This window comes from Camelus ferus, chromosome 4 (genome assembly GCF_009834535.1).
Source record: "Camelus ferus isolate YT-003-E chromosome 4, BCGSAC_Cfer_1.0, whole genome shotgun sequence".
NCBI lineage: Eukaryota > Metazoa > Chordata > Mammalia > Artiodactyla > Camelidae > Camelus > Camelus ferus.
Genome location: NC_045699.1, coordinates 50594860 through 50616248, shown reverse-complemented (window position 1 = coordinate 50616248; position 21389 = coordinate 50594860). Strand labels below are relative to the sequence as shown.

At 47.7% G+C, this 21389-nt stretch overlaps 1 protein-coding gene across 1 annotated transcript in view; it reads left to right on the top strand.

Moving 5' to 3' along the window:
- ABCA1 (ATP binding cassette subfamily A member 1) overlaps positions 1-21389 on the top strand; it is a 126928-nt gene that overhangs the window by 70661 nt on the left and 34878 nt on the right. The window contains 16 exon segments of the mRNA XM_014559347.2: positions 205-445; positions 2194-2333; positions 2679-2795; positions 6918-7115; positions 7873-8078; positions 8835-9011; positions 10567-10594; positions 10596-10790; positions 12472-12693; positions 13579-13783; positions 14886-14999; positions 16880-17051; positions 18077-18208; positions 19046-19188; positions 19403-19540; positions 20403-20623. Coding sequence (XP_014414833.1) covers positions 205-445; positions 2194-2333; positions 2679-2795; positions 6918-7115; positions 7873-8078; positions 8835-9011; positions 10567-10594; positions 10596-10790; positions 12472-12693; positions 13579-13783; positions 14886-14999; positions 16880-17051; positions 18077-18208; positions 19046-19188; positions 19403-19540; positions 20403-20623 — 2649 coding nt within the window.

Genomic DNA, 21389 nt, shown 5'->3' with positions numbered 1-21389 from the left:
GCGCTGAAGTCCTGGTCCCCAGACCACAAGCAGAGTAGCAGGGCTCTGGCAGTCTTATCCCAAGACTTCCAGGACGTGGCACCAGACAAGGTATGTTCTGGGATGTGGCTTTGGAAAGGTCAAGAAAATAATGTTTCATTCTCTTCTCTGTCCTTAACCCTTTCCTCCTCTGTCCTCTCCTTTTCCGCCTGACCCCTACCCCAGCTGTTCAGCATGAGGAGCTGGAGTGACATGCGGCAGGAGGTGATGTTTCTGACCAACGCGAACAGCTCCAGCTCCTCCACCCAGATCTACCAGGCCGTGTCCCGCATTGTCTGTGGCCACCCCGAGGGTGGGGGCCTGAAGATCAAGTCCCTGAACTGGTATGAGGACAACAACTATAAAGCCCTCTTTGGAGGCAATGGCACGGAGGAAGATGCTGGCACCTTCTATGACAATTCTACAAGTGAGTGTCTGTGCAGACCCATGCCCTGGTCCCAGACCATCTCGGTCCCAGAGAGCCCTGCGTCGCCCGCTCCCTTGTGTTTACCCTCATCCTCCGTAGCAGCAGTGGATGTGTACGTGTCTGTTTGCCCATCAGACTGAGCTCCTACTACAGGAGGGACTGTTTTCCTAATCGGCCAGCTGTCCCTACTTCTGGGAATGGGACCTGGCTCATCTCAGGTGCACAGTGTGTTTGTCAAGTGAATGGACGATTGAAAGCCAATCTCCTCAGTTTTCTGGGGGTTGGAGGGGGAGCTTCCCGGAATGAGCAAGGATCGTCTCTCTTGAGTGCCCCCTCCTTGAGGTATGCTTTATAATAAAAACTTAAATAAGAAAAACAACAACAACAATAAAAGCTAACATTTAAGGAACACTTCTTATGTACTATGCATTTTATTTATTTCATTTAAACCTACAATAAGGAAGGTTTTGTAACCCTATATTTTATAGGCTCAGAGCCGTTCAGCGACTTTGTCAAAGCCACACTGTAGCTAATCTTCAAGAGCCAAGATTAAATCAGATCTACCCATCTCCGTGCTTTTTCCCGCTGAACCACAGAGCCTCCAAAGTACCTGTTCATGGTGGTGTGTGTGCCGTCAGGCTCGGGCATTTGATCTGCTGTTTGTTTTTGGTTCTTAGCTGCTAGTCGGTGTTAAAGAACCTTGTAACTCCACATCTGCTCCCCACGCTCAGGCAGTTTTGTGGGGATGTGTGTCCTGTGCCTGGTGGCAGCAGGGAGCCGGTGTTACAGTTTTAGACAATGGCATCTTTTTCCTTGAAAACATGATGCGAGTGAGCCTTTCTCCATTTCCAGCTGCAGGTGTGTCTTTCAGACACTGAGTGAGGCAGCTTTTTGTGCGTTACTGTAACATAAGAACCTTTTATTCTTCTCTGGAGTAAAGCCCTCCAGACATTGCTGGTTGCTGTGCAAGCCTGAGGGGTATGGCATTGTGGACAGTTTTCTGAGATGCAATCCCCTCCACTCCCTTGACAAGTCAATCCAAGAGAACCCTCATTTTTGCAACTGATGTAACTGGGAGAAAATCTTCTTTAAAAAATATATATATGTATATTATCTTTGCAACATGTAGAGGATACTTGGTATCTAAAAACTCAGAATGAATTTTTTCTTTAATTTAGGAATCCTTCTAGATAATCAAACCCTATTGTCTATTAAAACTTGGGATTTTTCAGTTTGGGATTTTTATGACATTTATTACTTATACTTGTGATGAGACCTACAAAATTTTTATTTCTGCTTGAATAAATAGAAATTTATTTCTATTTATTCTTTCCAGCCCTCTCTTTCCAATGAAAACAAACTGGTGAGGGCTGGTGTAAGCCATCTAGAGTCATGAACCTAGAGTTATGTAGCCTTGTGCATAGTAAAAACATTTTTCTAGATGGTCTCAGTTGTGAGTTATCCATCATCAGTGTTCTAATAAGCTCTGATTATTTATCAGGCATTGTTCTAGGGGCTCCACAGATAACATCTCAGTTTATCTCTCCACATCTCTGCCAAGTAGAGGCCATTAACTTTGTTTTTACAGAGGAGCTAACTGAAACTCAGACAAGTGATTTGTTACTTAGCTATTAAGTAGTAGAGCTGGGATTTGAACCCATGACTGGCCCTCTGGCTCCAAAGCTCTGGTTAGTTCCTACAAGTATATGACCATGCATGGAGATAATTGCCTTTCATTCTCTTCATAGCTCCTTATTGCAATGATTTGATGAAGAATTTAGAGTCCAGTCCTCTTTCCCGCATCATATGGAAAGCTCTCAAGCCTCTGCTTGTTGGGAAGATCCTGTATACACCTGACACTCCAGCCACGAGGCAGGTTATGGCTGAGGTAAGCCGTCTGGACCCAAGAGTCCTTCTACAGACTCCTCCTAGAATTATAGACAAAAAGTAAAGGCAGCTTCAGATGGAGTGTACTGAGTATACTTACAGCTCCCCTGGGATTTCCAAGAGTGAGCGCCTCCAGCCTGACCCAGGCCCGAGCTGACGGTTGAGGGCCAGCTCCCCAGCCTTAGGTATTTGACTTGCCGCTGCACGCAGGCACTTCTCAGGGAGGGGAAGGACTAGGAAAGGGCTGCTGTGATGGAGCATCCTTCTAGGGAGTAACTGAGTTCCTCATATCTTTGCCTCTCTTCCCTTTTTTTTATGCTACCCCTGGCTCCTGGCTTGACTTCAGGTAAATAAGACCTTCCAGGAACTGGCTGTGTTTCATGACCTGGAAGGCATGTGGGAAGAGCTCAGCCCCAAGATCTGGACCTTCATGGAGAGCAGCCCAGAACTGGACCTTGTCCGGGTGAGTGTCCCTCTAATTACCATGTGCCTGTTTGGTGCTAAAGGTGAGTGTCTCACCACTTTCCCACAAGTGACAGAGAAGAGAATTCTTTACATTTAAGCAGCACAGACGTATTGAGCATTGTTACCTTTGCAGAGCTACAGGTGATGGTGCACAGACTATATACCACTGATGAGCATCAATGTGTCTGGTGGTCAAATATTAGGTTTCTAAGAAACTTGCGGCTGGTATTTGGAACAAGAGTTTGATGATTGCAGGACCCTGATTATTTTTATTTCTGGCTCTAGAGCCAACCACAGCATCTTACTTAGCCCTATGATATCCTTGTAGGTCTCGGACAGGTGTGGGAACAAAGGCCTGGTCTGACCTGCAGACCTGTCTTGAGATACTCGCTCCCCAAGACACTGTGTGAACACAGAGCCACTGTCACTGCGTGGAGGGGAATTGCACTTAGTGCTTCAGAGCTACTTGAAAAGGGATAAGTGCTCTAGAAACAATTGGATTCAAAAGCGGAGGAGTCTGATCAAGAACAGAGTGTCTCTCTTGCTTGAGCCTGAGTACCATTTAATCACATCATCCCTGCCTTGGGCTGAGTCAGAGAATCATTAGACTATTTCCTGTCTCCATGGTGAGCAAGGCCTCTTCCTTTTGTTCCTGCTGCTATTAAAGAGCCCGAATGGATTTTGCCAGGTCTCTTGTCTTGACACCTCATTGATCAGAGAGGCAGCTGGGTATTAAGAGGCAGTATGTAGCCTGAGAGGTACTTTCCCCAGGCTAAAGTCTGTCCCCTGAGGCCCTGGGAGGGATGATACCCGGGGGACCTTCTGATGCTGGGAAAGCTGGAGTCATCTTTGTTACACTAGTCTTGCTATATGTGCAGAATTTTTAAGTTGGGGACCTTTGAAAACCAAGGGACTTTAGTCAGAAGAACACAAACAATAATTTGTATGGATTTACTGAATAATTCCTAACTACTAGTAATAATGATAATAACTTACGCCCTTTAGGGATGGGTCTCTGTGGGGCTCCAGCCTCTCCTTCAAAAGGGGTTCATGGGGGTCCAGCCACCAATAGTGCCATAGACCCAGATGTGGTCTCAGACCTCTTCTTCCTGGTCCTCGCCTTAGAATCTACATTTCTACTAGCTGAACTTGTCTCCTTCGGAGCCTCAGGGAATGATGAGGGACCCCTTTGAAGGGACTCCATGAGTTTTTGTCTGTAGGCAGACAGATACTTCCCCTACTCTTTAATGGAGAGTTTGGCTTGGATGCTCCAGCATCTCTTAAGCTCCCCATTATTTGGGGTCGAGGTTCTTGTAAGCATAGCTGTGGCACTCACTAGGAATCCTGCTGGGAGAACCCAGGATGTGTGGTAGGAGGTGTAGGAGCTGTGGCTGGGGAGGAACGCATGGCATGTGGTTTAGAAGTCTTTGGGTGTCAAGCCAGGGACCTTTACTTTAAGTTCTGGAGGACCATGAAAGGGTTTAAGCAAGGGGAGCTATAGATATATTCCTTTGATAAGACAAGCAGATTGAAGAGGGGAAAGGCGAAAGGCAGAGACCAGGTGGAGGCTATCCAAGTAGGTGGTGAAGGTATTGGCAGGAGACAAAGCATGGTAACTGCTGGATTGAGGAGGCATGAAAGAGAGGGGAGCATCAGGTTGAATCTTGATTTCTAGCTGTGGTCAGCGGGGATGTCCAACAGGCCAGTGGGTACTGGGGCCTGGAGTGCAGGAGGTGGTTAGGCTGGAGACACCAGTCGGAGACTCATCCGCCTGTGGGTGGGAAGTTGAAGGAGCCTCCCCCTGCTGCTTGCTTTTCTCTATTAAGGAGTGTTTAACTCCAAAGCTTGAGCTTCTCAGTCCTCTGCACCCATTACAGCCTCGCCTCCGGTACCTGTGAGGATGCCAGAGGCTTCTGCTTCTGTTAGGGTAGCTCTTCTCTTTCTTTCTTTTTTTCAGCTTTATTCAGGCGTAATTGACAAATTAAAAGTGTATGTAGCTATCTTGATAGTGGCGGTAGTTTCATTGGTGTATACATCTATCAAAATTCATCAAGCTATACATCTGAAATATGTGCAGTTTACAGGAATCATACCACAATAAAGGTGTTAAAAATGAAAAAATAAACAAAGTGTATGTATTTAAGGTATGCAACTTAGTGTTCAGATATATGTATATACCTGGGAAATGATCACCACAATCGAGCTAAGTGTCGAGCGTGCGGTGCAGAATCCTTAACTATAGTCACCACGCTGCACGTTCGATCCCCAGAACTGTTCACACTGCATGTCTGAAACTCGGTACCCTTTGACCTCCCCGTTGCCCCTAGCCCCTGGGAACCACCTGTTCTGCTCTGTGGTAGCTCTTACCTTTCCTCTATCTCTGGCTCTGTCTACACCTGCTGCCATCACCCCACGGATCCAGAGGCACTTCTCTGTTGAGTCACAGCACTCAAACTGTTCTCCTTTCTGACCTGCTGTCGGTCTCCTTCATCTTGAGGCCCTGCTGTCTCCCTGGCCCTGCCCCCTGAGGGTGATCCAGGGTCCCTGGGTCAGTGATCTCACTGGGCGCATCTTTCTGGCCTGGCTGCCCTCTGTGGCCATGTTGCCCAAAGCCACACTGGGCTGGGCAGGTCTCACCCCAAATGCCATGTGTCTTCATTCAGGTCTTACTTGTTCAGTTCAAGTCCCCAAATAAACTCGTTTCAGAATCGCTAACCCATACTCCTGTGAACTTTTGTGGGGTACATCTTTGTATCTATTTTGTTCACAAAAATACACATCTTAACTGATGACAGTGTAAATTGTTACTCCCTGCAGGAAAGCAATTTGAAATAAAAATTGTAAGAACCATAAAAAATGAGCTATCTGTGTACCTTCATTCCATACACCCTCAGGGATGTATCCCATACAGAAATAATTTTGAAGAAAGAAGTCACTGTATGAGGGAAAATGTTATTGCTTTGGTACCTGTTATTGTAAGAAAGTTAGAAATAGACCAAGTGCTTAGCAGTACAGGAATAGTTAAAGAAATTATAGTATATGTCCTTTATAAAAAAACCATTATGCTGCCTTTAAAATAATAAATACGAAGCTACATGGGGGAAAAACTTAAAATCTTAGTAGAAATAAGACTGCTTTAAAATATAGCTCAGGTTGTTCCCTCAGAGAGTCCATTTCAGTAGAGCCAGAGTTTCGTCTACCTTCTCGAAGGTGTGGCAGGAGTTGCAGCTGATCTCCTTTTCCATGAGCTGGGGTTGGAGCAGACTCATTTTTCTGGCAGCACAGCTGTGCAGGCCTGTGCCCTGGTCCTCTGCACCTACTGGCCAAGCACCAGGGGCGTTTGTTCTTCTCTTCCATGTTGACCCACGTGGAGAGCCAACCAGCTGGGGAAGAAGACACGGAAAACAAACCTCCTTTACAAGCATGACTCATGAGTCCTGCAATTGGGAAAGATCATATTTTACCTGGTTAAACAGCAGCATTCTTTTCCCAAATGAGATAGCAGAAGTAGGTTTGTCTTAATTCTGTCTAGAGAACAGAGTCTTTATGAGGAGTCATCAGCCTGGGCCTTAAAAGAGAAGGTGATATAATGCAGTGGGGAGGTGCAGTAGATTCAGAGCCCATGTCTCGTATCCTGGCTTTGTTACTTACTAGCTGTGTGACCTTGTGTTGGGGATTTGACCCCTCTGTTTTTCCATCTGTGAAATGGGAACTGTTAAAGATACCTTTCTTATGGAGTTGTATGAGCTAAAGCAATTAAATAAGCCAGTATAGTAATGATGCAGAGTATAAGAATTATTGTTGTTACTGTAGGGAATACTGTTCACTGTGAAGCTAGGCTACAAACATGTGGACTCTGGATTCAGACTGTTCTGATATTTAATCTCAACTCCATGCCTGTCAATATTATGCCTCATCCTTGGTTAAAACCATATTCTTTTTTTTTTCAACCTCAGTATTCTCACCTGTAAAATGAGAACATGGTTACCTACCTGACAGTTTCCTATGAAGATTAAAAAAAAAAAAAGACAATGTACGTGAAAGGGTTTTGTAAATCATATAGTGCTTGTCAAGACTTAGTTGGTGTTGACTATTGGTACATTTCTCATTGGAATGGCAGACGCTGCTGGACAGTAGAGGCAATGACCACTTTTGGGAACAGCGATTGGAAGGCTTAGATTGGACAGCCAAAGATATCGTGGCATTTCTGGCCAAGCACCCAGAGGATGTCCAGTCCACGAATGGCTCTGTGTACACCTGGAGAGAAGCCTTCAACGAGACCAACCAGGCAATCCAGACCATCTCTCGCTTCATGGAGGTGAGGATCAGTTCTGTGGACCATTTACAAAAGGCTTTGGCTTCTTCGTCTGAGATGGTGCAGTAGGGTTCGGATTGGAGTAAAGCTTAAAAATAACACATAGTCTTATTTACAGTAGTATTCCTCAAACCTAACACAGGGTGTGGTATTACAAAAAGGCACTCAATAAATGTTAGTTGAATGACAGAATGAGTAAACAAACAGACCTAATTTCTTGCTTTATTCTATCTGACTCAAGAATGTCTCTATCCATTGTCTTCTAGGTTTTTCTGTGTTTTGATATCCCAGTACCTAAGGGCAACAAAACATTCCCTTTAAAAAAAATCACTACTTAGGAACTTATCTAAAATCTAATAGAACTGATTACATTTTAAAAAATTAATCCTAAATATGATGTGACTTAATAGGGACAAATGAAAGGCTTTTTTTTTTCTTTTGATCTGTTTGTTTCATTGTTATGACTCAAAATTGCCAAGAAAACTGAGAAAAGAGGGTTTGATCATTGTTTCAACCTCTTTCCTGTCACAAAAATCAATATAAGTAACTTACCTCTAAGTACTTCCAACATTTTTCTTAATTGCAGTTAAAAACCCTAATGAACCATTTTCGGTTGAATACTGGAAAATGACTTTAGAGAGGATTAGAGAGTGAGGATAAAAGTCATGCACTTAGAGCCTCCCTCTTAGCACAGACTCTGCTTGGACCGCTGCCTGTTTTCCTGGCCATCACCGTCTCACAACGGCTCTTCTTCCTTCAGTGCGTGAACCTGAACAAGCTAGAACCAGTAGCCACAGAGGTTCGGCTCATCAACAAGTCCATGGAGCTGCTGGACGAGAGGAAGTTCTGGGCTGGGATCGTGTTCACTGGGATTCCTCCCGGCAGTGTGGAGCTGCCCCATCATGTCAAGTACAAGATCCGAATGGACATCGACAACGTGGAGAGGACAAACAAGATCAAGGATGGGTAAGTCAAAGCCCGTTGTGCCGACCAACCTCGGGGAAATCAGGAACAGCTAATGTGACTGGAGGTGCTTTATCTTAACCAGGAATTTGGTAGAAATTTCGCACACAAGATAGCTCAGATCGGCGGCATGATTTGGGTGTAATTGGCACATTCGTTGCTGGACACGACAGTTTCAGAGATCATAAAATACCATCCTTTGGTTCAGCATTTCCATTCAAGGGAGGGAGTTAGTCCTAAGGAATTAAATCAACAGGAGAAAAAGAAGAAAGAAAGAGATATTAGGTTCCCTGGGCTAGTGTTATCCATTTTTCTAAAAAGGAGCAGGGGGGTGGGTATAGCTCAGTGGTAGAGTGCATGCTTAGCATGCATGACGTCCTTGGTTCAATCCCCATTACCTCCATTGACAAAAATAATAAATAAATAAACCTAATTACCGCCCCCCCCAATTTTAAAAAATAAAAAGTTAAATAAAATGGGGTAAACAACCAATATAAAAGGGAATGGTTAAGTAAATTTTGGCATGTCCTCTTGATGCAATGTTAGGTAGCCAGTGGAGGGGAATAAAACCAAACCAGCAGGTGGTTTGCTCATTCCAATTATATCTATTTAAAAACGGGTGTACATGTCAATGGAGACCAGAGAATAAGACACAGAAATAAGAATGGTGGATCTGTAATGGTGGTAGGATTGTGGGTGACTGAAATTTTTTATTGTATGAGTCTAAGGAGTGTTTGATCACCTGTGGTTTGGTTCTAGGTACTGGGACCCTGGTCCTCGGGCTGACCCCTTTGAGGACATGCGGTATGTCTGGGGGGGTTTCGCCTACTTGCAGGATGTTGTGGAGCAGGCAATCATCAGCGTGCTGACGGGCGCAGAGAAGAAAACCGGCATCTACATGCAGCAGATGCCCTACCCGTGTTATGTCGATGACATGTAAGTTGCCAGTAAGCCACCATCTGTATTAACCAGTTAACACTGTCCCCAGGTGGTGTGCATGTGTGCACGCGCATACACACACACACACACACACACACACACACACACACACCCCCCCAAGGGAGGAAACAGAATGCTTTGATTATATTCATATGTGTGTTAACTAGTTAAACAGTTGGTTACTGCAAAAAAATTTGTTTTTGAATTTCTCTGGAATTTCAAGAAATAAGATGCCAGCTGTAGGTAGTTGACCATTTGAGCCAAGCCACAGACACACGTGTGTGCACACACTGGGAATCTCACTCCTTTCTCGTCCATGGTTACCAGAACTTTTATTTTTTACACTCTATCCCTTTGGTCAAAATCGGCTCACTCTGCAGGTTTAAAGTGTGTGGTGATGAGCACAGTGCCAAATGCACGCACACATCCACATGTCCCCAACACTCAGAGACATGGTGTTCTAGACCTACGAAAGCTGACTTCACGTCCGTTTGTCTGCTTCCTTTCTGTACATGGGAAACTGCGTTTTCAAACAATACAAATACAACTGATCAAGGCCTTTTTATCTTAGACGTTTTAGATAATCTTTTAGTGCTTAGTCACTGCTGCCGAGTTCTCGTTGTGGGGACTGTGCCTGTGGAGCTAATGACTTCTTGTGAGAGAGAACGGACCGAGGTGCAGTTATTGCCGGCGTCTGAAATGTATAACATCTCTCACAAGTTCCTGAAACTCTCTTATTCTCTGGGTGTGTGTGTGTGTGTGTGTGTGTTTAGAGATCCCAGTGCAGAAGGAGTGGGGTTCCTCCCTTTGTATTTCTCCCCACTTCGCATTGAACAACATACTTCCTCACAGGGCTCACTCTAGCTTTTCCAGGTCACCTGGATTTATCTTGTTTTTCACCTTCAGAAAGATTAGCCAATATTTTCCAAAGAAAGACTTTTCCAAAGACCCCCTAAGTGGGGACTTACTTTGGAAAGGATGCGTTAAGATGGAGACGTGATGGAAGGTTAGAAGTGGTCAGAGCCTTTGCCTGTTGTCACTTACTCTGGAAGTGCACAGTGGTCAAGCTGGGGCTTGAACCTTGAGTTGCAGAGTCCAGATCCTGTGTCTCTTTTACACAACTGCATTTCCCATTTTAGTTTGGAATCTGAAATATTACTGACAAGAGCCTGCCTGAAGTGTGTTTCTGCGCCATCTGTCATAACAGTTATGCAAGGCAGGCTGATAGTGAGATGACCTTGAAGATGTAGAGCTTTCATGAGATAATGAACTGGGCTTTTTGTTTTGTTTTGGTTTGGTTTTAGTGCTTTAAAATCACCCACATTTAGCTTAGTGCCATCTCACAGCCACCTGGTGACTAAGGCAGGCCCCCCAAAGACATTTCATTTGGCAGTGCTTTGTTAGTGTGATTTCTGCCCCTGCATCGCCCTGCTTACCAGGTGTGCCCGTCCGACTGCACGGGTCTGCCCATCTCAGGGCTCAGTCCTGGTGCTTTCTCGTGCACGCGGGAGCCGGGCTCACATTGACCTTTATCCTGCTCCTGGCCTTCCAGCTTCCTGCGGGTCATGAGCCGGTCAATGCCCTCTCTTCATGACGCTGGCCTGGATCTACTCTGTGGCTGTGATCATCAAGGGCATCGTGTACGAGAAGGAGGCACGGCTGAAGGAGACCATGCGCATCATGGGCCTGGATAACAGCATCCTCTGGTTCAGCTGGTTCATCAGTAGCCTCGTCCCTCTGCTCGTGAGCGCCGGCCTGCTGGTGGTCATCCTGAAAGTAAGCTGCCTCCCCGGCTCCTCCCTGCCGAGGAACTCCTGAATCAGCCACACACGGGCTACATGAGGAGAAGGAAAGCATGGATTCCCTGGGAGGGAAGGGGTCGTATGTGCCATTTCCTTCAGTTCCCTCACTTTCTAGTTGGGGAGAGTGAGGCCCAGAGAAGGGCCAATCCAGCTGGTTAGCAGCTATGCAGGACCAGAACCCAGGGGTCTTGCTTCCCTGGTGAGCAGACACTTAGCTACACCAGGCTGTCTGCTTGGCAGTGGTTCACGGCAGCATCTGAGTGCCGTTCATTTTCCTAGATGTTATGGTTGATGATTCTGCTAGAATTTCTAAAAGCAACAATCAGAAAGGTAGATACTGTTACACGTTAAGGTTTTCTGGAAGCAGAGGCTGAGACAGAGTTTGGCGTATGGATATTTATTAGGGACCTATGTCTGCAGGAGGGATGGGGAAGACGCAGAATTGAGCCGAGGGAGGAGTCGACCTTTGATGCATGGCCGCGCTCATGGGCACTGTTGCCGGAGTTGTCCCGACATGGAGCTTGAAATGTCTAGCCATTTAGGTTACCTTAAGGCCTCCCTCCCTGAAACCCCATTTCCCATGCCTGTCAGTCATTGGAAGAGCGTGTCTCAGGGCCAGGTGCTCCCAGCAGCTTTGACAAACCTAGAGTTGACACCTGAGGCTGTCTGCTGACAGCCAGGCAACAAGTTTTTCCTTCAAGGGGACTTCGTACAGTGCAGCTCTGTGTCCACTCCTTACATTAATAGGTTTATATGCCAATCTTCTTTTCTCAATCATTTCACTTAAGGATGCATTGCCCTAAAATAAATGTTTTTAAAAGGGGGGTTGGTTACAAAACAAAAGGCACTAACATTTAATTTAATACTACTGTTCATTACAAATGAGCACTTACTGATTGCCAAGTGCTGTTTTTAGCACATACATGTTCTCTTTTATGATATCCTCACTAAATAACCCACTTAACATACAAGGAAATGAAGCCAAGGAAGGTTAAGGACCTCACTGAGGTCACCTGATTGTATGGCAGAGCAGTTCTTGCTAAAATCACCCCCTTCTCATGCCCTGATATCTGACCGTAAGAGCCAAGCTCTGTGGAGGGGGTGGTGGTCCTGTGGCCGGTGGGTGAGAGTTGCTTTGGGACAGCCATGTGCTGGCAGGTCCTGCTGAAAAAGAATCAACTACTAGAGAGAAGCTTGAAAGGTCCACAGAATTTGGATGATGGTGGGGATCCAGAATCCATGGCAGGTTATCAAGGAGGGTGTTAAGATGGGCTGGCCATTCTCCTTGGCTTTTGGAGGGAAAAGTCACGTGGGCTGCTGTCTCCCCCAGTTCTTTCCTGGTGCCAAGAGTCAGAGTCCTTATACAAGGAGAAACCAGGTGGTATTATTTCTTGGAGAAACAGAGGACACAACTGTCTGTTGAGATGAATCTTGGTGAATGTCAGCCCTGGACTGGGTCCTGTTTCTGGCTCTACCGTTACATTGCTGTGTGGTCTCTGGCTCATCATTTCCCTTCTCTAGGCTTCCGTTCACTCTTGAGAAAAGTGAGCAGCCCTCTTCCTCTGTGTTGTCTCTGGGATGAGTAGGAATAAGCCCCGGCTGCTTCCCGCAGATCACTGCTTGTTGAGTCTCTCACTGGGTCTCTTCCTTCCCAGTTAGGAAACCTGCTGCCCTACAGTGACCCCAGCGTGGTGTTTGTCTTCCTGTCCGTGTTCGCCGTGGTGACCATCCTGCAGTGCTTCTTGATCAGCACGCTCTTCTCCAGAGCCAACCTGGCCGCGGCCTGCGGGGGCATCATTTACTTCACGCTGTACCTGCCCTATGTCCTGTGTGTGGCGTGGCAAGACTACGTGGGCTTCACACTCAAGATCTTCGCAGTAAGTAACTCTGGCCCTCCTGCAGCGGCTGCAGACCCAGCTGTAGTCCCCTAAAGGGACTCTGTAGATGAATATCTTCATATCTTGTGATTGATTGATTTGGCAAATTCATATTTCACCTCCAAGCTAAGAACAGAAGATCCAATGGACTTGAGCTTCAGTTCTAGGGTCTATTCCTTGAAGGCAGAGATGGTCTCTTATTAAATTATTTATCTTTAGTCCTCTGAGTGAAAGCTCTTAAGGTCAGAGATGGCTCCTTCTGGACTCTTGTGTCTAGTATGTGGTTTTGCTTGAGTAATACATTCTGAACTTAAAGCCTGAGGAGCAGGTGAACCATCTCCCCACACATTCCTGACTTCAGTACTCCCCGACCCTTGTATGGAGGAGGTGAAGCCTTCAAGGGTATGCCAGCCCTTGAAAGAGTGAGTTTTCCTCTGAGTTTTTCACAGGATGCTCCAGGTGCTTCTGTCTGTCTGTCTGGACCTCTTAGACATGAGCAGCCCCAGGCAGGTTCCTGTGACACTGAGCCATCACTGGCCGAGCAGGGAGTTTGAGGGAACCCTTGATGAATGTGTGTATGTGTATAACATCCAGGCTCGCTGAGCCCTTGAGGCACCTTTGGAAGCATAAAATTCTCAAAGTTCTACATTCCATCATATATGCATTTCTGAAATGTGTCTGCATAATGAGCAGGTATAAATAGAATCATTTTATATGCTGCCAGAGAGCCCACTCCCCTAAAGGGACTCTGTAGATGAATATTTCCGTATCTTGTAATTGATCCACTTTGCAAATTCATATTTCTCCAGGTGGCATTTACATTAGCAGTGACAGGAAAATGAGCGACAAGGAGATGGATGAGTGACTTTTGCCTCTTTCTCACAGAGCCTGCTGTCTCCCGTGGCCTTTGGGTTCGGCTGTGAGTACTTCGCCCTTTTTGAGGAGCAGGGCATTGGGGTGCAGTGGGACAACCTCTTTGAGAGCCCCGTGGAGGAAGATGGCTTCAACCTCACCACCTCAGTCTCCATGATGCTGTTCGACGCCTTCCTCTATGGGGTGATGACGTGGTACATCGAGGCTGTGTTTCCAGGTTCATTGAGCTTCCATGCTGCTTTCGTCACCTGCTGGGGACATGGGATTTCTAGCTGCAGAGCTTTCCTCCCTTTGTGCTGGAATTCTTCAGGGCGTGGGTCATCCTGGGAAGTGATTAGGGCTTTAGAGCCACGGCAAGCAGACAGTCCAAGGAGAAGCAGCTGATGCCAGAAGTACAACTCTTACTACTGATCTGGTTCTTGTTTCTTGAGCACTGTGTCCCCAGCACTGTGCAAAGTGCTTTTTATACTTTGGTTCATTTCATCCGCGAGACCACTCTGAGGGAGGTACCATTCTAACCCACTTTTGCAAATGAGAGAACTGTAACTCCAAGAAGTTAAGTAACTTGCCTGTGGCCACAGAGCTGGTAAGTGTCAGTGCTTGGAGATGAACCCAGATGGGTTACACTGGGTCAGCCAGCCCAGGAGATTGCTCCCCGTGGTGACCCAGTTCTTAAATTCCATATCCCCCAAATTGTCACTGGTGGAGGTTCTGTTTCCTGAGTACAGCTTGTGAATAATAAGATATGTTGGCTCTAAGCCCTTGTCAGCGATTTAATCAAATTAGTATTCACAAAAATTCATTTTGATCCTTCCCTTAACAAAGCACCTTCACCAAGACCTGCCTTGGATACATTTTCATAGAAGATGCAGTTCTGAGAGTGAGGATTAACCCTTTCTGGTTCACCTTCTGACTTTCCTCTGAGTGTCCGTGAAATGTTTATCACCTACTCCTACTTGAACTTCCTGCATTGAATGTGTGATTTTTTATAGTACTGATCTGGATTCAGTTCTGTGTCCCTCACTTTACTGGCTGAGTGATCTTGAGCAGGCTGCTTGTCCCTCAGGTGCCTCCTCTGTAAAGTGGGGATGATCCCTGCCTCATGGGGTTGTTGGAAAGATTCAGAGACCTGGCAGGATGTTGGTTGTATGTAGTAGGTCTCAGCAAGTATTAGCCCCCCTTCCCCCACCTCCATCCCCATCGTCTTGTCTCCAAAGGCTGTGTCAGGGAGAGACACTGAGGAAGCTGTGTCTGGCTGGGGTACCTTGGGAATGCTGGGATGTTGCCAAGCTTGGCTCACACCTGTGCTTTGCTTTCAGGCCAGTACGGAATCCCCAGGCCCTGGTATTTCCCTTGTACCAAGTCCTACTGGTTTGGCGAGGAAAGTGATGAAAAGAGTCACCCTGGTTCCAGCCAGAAGGGAGCATCAGAAAGTAGGTGCTGCTGACTTGCTCTCCCCTTCACCACAGTGCGGCTGCCCCCCCGGCTCTCGGGGGCAGCCAATGGCTCTCGCTTCTTAAAAGACTCTAAAACCACCCTAGGGGCAGAGAAATCACATGAAGTCCCCCTTGTGATATTCCCCCATGCCATTTGTCTCCAGTGCTGTTGACTTACTGGGGAGTCACTGTCGGGGTTCCTTCCCTTTGTTTTCTTGGCTTTGGAAAAGTGGCCCTTGATCTCTTCACCTTCAGCTCCCTAGACTCCCTGCACACGTACACACGTACTTTTCATACTACCCTGACAGCTGGCAGGGAGGGGAAAGACGCCATGGCGATGGAACCGTGACCTCGCTGCCTGCCTCGTCCTGAGGACAGATGGATGACCCTGTGCAGGCTGCACCAGCTGGCTGCCACCGAGCTCACTCTGTGCTTCTTCTTGTTCTCACCCTTTGTTACCCAGAGCACTCACTCTCTCCTGGCTCCTGCCTGTGGGTAGGGATGCTCACAGGTCAGCAAAGGCTCTGCCTGCCGGGCTTTTTTGCTCAAGTTCTTGGAGGGGACCTCTTTGTGTTCAGTATGGCTTCCTGAGTAGTTAACGAGTCCCTCTTCTGCTGCTGTCTTCTGTGCCCTTCCCCAAGTTGTCAGTGGAAAAGTGTGATGTTCCTGGGCGTGGCTCACGAGAGTCCTTACACCTGGCCCTTGCCTGCTGTTCTAGCGGCTCCTCCTGCCGTTCCTCCTCTTCTTCCCCAGCCTCCTCTCTGCACCTCTCTTCTCTGTCAGTCTCCTGGAGCTGCTCACCGCTGCTGGATCATGGCATGTTATTCCACACCCCAAGCCTCGTATGCACTGTTTCCTCTCACAGGAGAACCTTTTCTCCAACTTGCCTGCCTTCTAAATTCCTACTCAATCTTCAAGATCCAGTTCAGTGCCCTTTCTGCTGGGTAGCCCTCCTAGATTTTCACATAGTCAATCCCTCCCTTCTCTGAGATTCCATGGCATTAAAGGAAAAAAAAAAACAAACCCTTATTTTAAAATAGAAAGTTGCAAAAACTTGTATGGGGTTTGGGGGTTCCCTTGTACCTTTCACCCAGTTTTCCCCTGTGGTGAATCTTGCATAACTATAATACAGGAAATTGACTTTGGTACAATTCACAGACTGTTTTCCTATTTTACCAGTTTTGCATTTGTGTCTGTGTATGTTTATTAGTTCTGTGCAACTTTAATGCACAATTTTAACGTGTAGATTCATGTAATCACTGGCCTGATCAAGATGCAGAACTGTCCCCTAACCACTGCACTCCCTCATGCTACCTCTCAACAGCCACAGCCACCTCCCTTCCTCCCCAACCCTTGACACCTCTCAACCACTGCTCTATTCTCTATTTCTACTATAGTATTACTTCCAAACTTTTAGTATATCATTATTTCCCGGATGTTATATAAATGGAACCATACGATCTTTGAGATTGGCTTTTTTTTTCCCCACTCAGCATAATTCCCTTGATCCATCCAAGCTGTGATGTGTACTAACAGTTCCTTCCTTTTCATTGCTGAGCAGTATTCCTTGGCTGTACCACAGTTCCCTGGTATTTTTAGATGTGTTTTCTAAGGAGCTTTTAGGATCCTGTATTTTGATTCCTTGTTAAGTCTTTTTCTGCCAGTAGATTGGGAGTGCTTCTTTCTCAGTGTATTTTCATCACCAACCCTAGTGCCTAAAGAGGTCCTAAATAAATGTTTGTTGCCTGCCTGCCTGACAAACCAGAAGGAGCCACAGAGAGCGGACAGTTGTGAAAGTACAAGCACAGCTCGTGGCGTCTTTACACTCCTCTCATTGGTGTCTCCTGTGGGCTTATTTCCATCTCCTGTCTTCTCAGTCTGCATGGAGGAGGAACCCACCCATCTGAAGCTGGGCGTGTCCATTCAGAACCTGATGAAGGTTTACCGAGACGGCATGAAGGTGGCTGTTGATGGCCTGGCCCTGAATTTCTATGAGGGCCAGATTACCTCCTTCCTGGGCCACAATGGAGCGGGGAAGACCACCACCATGTAAGAAGAGGGGGTAGCTCTCTCAGAATTGGCCCCAGGAAGGTTCTGTAGTACAGTTAGAAATTCATACCTAAGGATGTTGTGTTGGTTCCCTGGGCAAGGGCAGAGCATGTGAGGAGCTGATGAGTGTCAAGTACTCACAGAAGTACTTTCCGAATGCTCGGTCTTGTTAGATACGACATCCTCAGATTAAAATGGCTGGGGGCCTTTGGATGACCTTTCCCGGTCAGTTCTCAGAATTCTGCAGAGATTTTGGAACCTGAGGCTGTGACCACTCTGGAAAAGTGCATTCTTTGTAGCTGGTTTGGTCAAAACTGTGAGGCAAGAAATGTGGAAAGAAAGATTAGATACATTGGAGGGAGGTACTAGTTTCCGGAAACTCTACCTCCAAGCAAATGTGAGAAACAGCTGGGCAGCTGGCAGTATGATTGCCCTCTGTGGGACCTACAGGGACATTATAAGGGTTCATTTCAGAAGGGAGCTCAGGCCATCAAAGCACCAGAGTTAGCCTCAGTGACTTTCAGTGAAGTTCATTAACCATTGGGTTTTTTTTTTTTTAGGGGATTTGACCTTCTTTTCCTGTTTTTCTGTTGTATATTCTTAAAATGCAAAATCAACATATTATGACATTGCAGAAAAATCTGAAAGAGGTGTACGAAATCCTATTGCCTAGCGCAGAAGTTATTTTTATCTTCGAATAATTTGTTCTGGTTTGTCCACTTTACACGAACATTTCAGACATACAAAATGTATGTTTTAAAGTGTACTTTCCATTGCAAATTAGAATCCTCATTCAGAAAAATGCTTGTGCTGAAATTATTTCCAACACCTAGGCCCAGTCCTAGCTATTCACTAAAGCAAAGGCTCCTTTGCTGTGTGGGGGTCTGCTGGGGAAGGAAGGAAAGAGGGGTGGGAGGGTTGCTGCCCCTGCTGTCGGCCCGGCTCTGGCGCCTGGACTGGAGCATCTCGGGGTGGAGGAGGTGGTGTTGATGCTGACTTCTGTACTCTAACATTTCTGTCCTCAGGTCAATCCTAACTGGGTTGTTCCCTCCCACCTCGGGCACTGCCTACATCCTGGGGAAAGACATTCGCTCTGAGATGAGCACCATCCGGCAGAACCTGGGCGTCTGTCCCCAGCATAACGTGCTGTTCGACATGTGAGTACCAGCAGACCCTGTCTGGACATGTGTGTTGTGAGTCATGGGCAGAGTGGGACAGTAAGCATTTTGCCTTCTTTGAGAGTGGCAGGCTTTGCCTCCCTTCACGTGTTAAGACCTGGTTGTCCTCCACTTTGGGAAAAGTAAGAGAATTGTTGGATGGGGCATGTCACAGTCAGGCCAGCTGGGTGGGTGGGGCTTGGGAAATAGTGCTCTCCGCTCCTGTCATCCTGGAGTAAGGACATCCTGTCCCCCACCACACCCCACTGAGGCCACTGCAGCTCTCACGCCCAGGCCTGGCGGTGCTGCAGGGCCTTGGTATGAGGGCCCCACGTTCCCTGCTCAGAACTTTTGCTTCTGTTCTGCTTGCCTGTCAGCGAGCAGAGAGACCTGAGCTCCGTGACCTTGGGCAAGGACATCCCCCTTCCAGGCCCTGGTTTCCTCTTACCTGCCATGAGCAGCTCGGGCTCCCGTCCCCCACAGGGGCTCCCACCTCAGGGCCGAGGTCCTTTGAGGTTCTGGAGGGCTGCTCCAGGTAAATGCTGAGCCAGCTCCTTGGTTGGGGTCCGTGGGGAGGGCCCTTGGAGGACCTGTGGCTGCCGGATGTTCGGGGGCCAGGCCTGTCGCATTGCAGCTTTGCCTCGTGAGCAGCTCCTGCGGCTGCTCACTGCTGTTCTACCTGGAATCCTTGGAGATGATTTTTCAGAAGTTGATAAAGTTTAAAAAAAAAAAAAGAAAAGAAAAAGGTGTTGGGGGTGCTTGCTCTGTTCTGGGTCAGGAAGCACTGTGTTCTGGTGTGTCCTGTGGGCCCAGTGCTGACCTGCCCTCTGTCCCCAGGCTGACCGTGGAGGAGCACATCTGGTTCTACGCCCGCCTGAAAGGGCTCTCAGAGAAGCACGTGAAAGCAGAGATGGAGCAGATGGCCCTGGATGTGGGTTTGCCACCCAGCAAGCTGAAAAGCAAAACCAGTCAGCTGTCAGGTGATGTCTTCCTCTTCCCCATCCCCTCCTCCTGCAGCCTCACGGACACGCATGCATGCATGCAGTGCCCCAGGGCCCCCTGCTCGGGGGGTTGGAAGGTCGGTTAGAAAGGTGGCCCTGGCTTGTCCCCAGGTGGGCACCTCTATTCATCTTTTGCCACTTCTGTGGCCACTCACTGGGGTGGGTCCTGGAACCTGTCTCCTCTCTCTCCTAGGTGGAATGCAGAGAAAGTTGTCTGTGGCCTTGGCCTTTGTCGGGGGATCCAAGGTTGTCATTCTGGATGAGCCCACAGCTGGCGTGGACCCTTACTCCCGCAGGGGAATATGGGAGCTGCTGCTGAAATATCGACAAGGTAACTGATGTGCATTGACTCTGCCTCCTGTGCTGGGAGGGGGAGGGAGATTGGAACGGTGGGATGGAGAGGCTTGGAGCCTGGTGGTATCTCCTGGCTGTTCTTGCAAGAGCAACAGAATTGCTTCTCAAGGAAAATGTGGAACTGGGGTCTGAGCTCAGCCCTGGTGGGCAAGTGGGAGGCCTGGTTTATAAGACACTGTAAGTTTACACTCCATTACCTAGGGGCCTGCAAGAAGAGAAACAAGGATACAGGGCATCCCCTGTGGGCCCAGTGCCACCTCCAGCATCGAACTGTCCCGTGCGCAGTCTAATTATGTTCCGCTATAGACGGAGATTGCCGAGAGCAGGGGCTGTGTTGTCATGCATCTCTGTCCTCACGTGGTACGCTAAATCTTCATGTGGACAGAGTGGATGAATACAGGGCTGGATGGGAGAGGTGTAGGAGTGCCACGGGCTGCTTAGAGAGGCAGAAGTTACATGAGGTGGTACAGGATGCGGGGCCCGGGCTTTGGAGTCAGCTCAAGCTGGCCCTGAGGCCCAGGAAAAGTCATTTACCCTGTCTTGGTCTCTTTGTCTGTAATAAGAGTGCCTGTCTCACAGAGGATTAAAACTGAGACAGCGTGTAGACCGCTGACCACACTGCTGGGCCTGCACTGAGTGCCCAGGTGACCATTTCCGCTCTTTGCTCTGTGAGGATGCAGCAGCTGTGTTCAGCATTGCTGGCCCGTGGGTCACGAGCGCACCACTTTGGGATCTTTCTCCCATGCTGATTCCTGCTCGTATTTCTGTGCTTGCGGCCACTGTCGTCAGTGAGAACAACGGGCCTCAGCTGTCCCCGTCCTTGTGTTTGTGCCCGGCAGGCCGCACCATCATCCTCTCCACGCACCACATGGACGAGGCAGACATCCTGGGGGACAGGATCGCCATCATTTCCCATGGGAAGCTGTGCTGTGTGGGCTCCTCCCTGTTCCTGAAGAACCAGCTGGGGACAGGCTACTACCTGACCCTGGTCAAGAAGGATGTGGAGTCCTCCCTCAGTTCGTGCAGGAATAGCAGTAGCACAGTGTCGTGTCTGAAGAAGGTGAGTTGCAGCCCTGGGAGTCCGGACGCATGGGCTCTGAGTGGGTTGTCCACCTCTGCCACCTTGAGGCCACCCTCTCTCTACTCTGTGTCCTCTTTGAGTCACACTGTACCTCATACATGGAAAGCTCAGGAGATGACTGTTCCCACGGGGACAGCAAGTGATGGAGGAGGGCCTTGGAGGACTTCACTTGGTTGGAGAGAGACTTGCTGGGAGTTAAGAGCCTTGGCTGCAGAAATGCCCTGCTGTGCCTGCTCATTACCTTTAAACCTCATTGACCGTAACTGTAAAACAGCAAGTGTTTATTGAGTCCCGATTCATGCCAGACACTCACCCCAGTCTCTGGGCGTAAAAGAAAATCACGATAATAATTAATTCTTGGTAGCATTGCCACCACTTGGAAACCTTTTTTTTTTTCTTACATCTATCAGCTCGAAGTACAGAGCAATCCTGGGAAGAAGGTATTGTAATTATTGTCCCAGATGTGGGATGTGGGGCTGGTAGGGATTTAGTTAGTTCAGGGTCAGCTAGCAGATCCCAACAACCTGGTGTATTTTCCCCTGTGCTGTGGTACATGCCTGAGATGTATTTGTGTTGAAGCACTGGCACCTGAAATGTTTATGTCCTAAACTTGATCCCTGTCCCCTAGCACCTGGTGACTCAGAGTCTGAGACCAGCAGCATCGGCATCACTTGGGAGCTCATTAGAAATGCAGAAACTTGGGCCCAACTCAGACTTCAACTAAATCAGAATCTGCATTTCAACA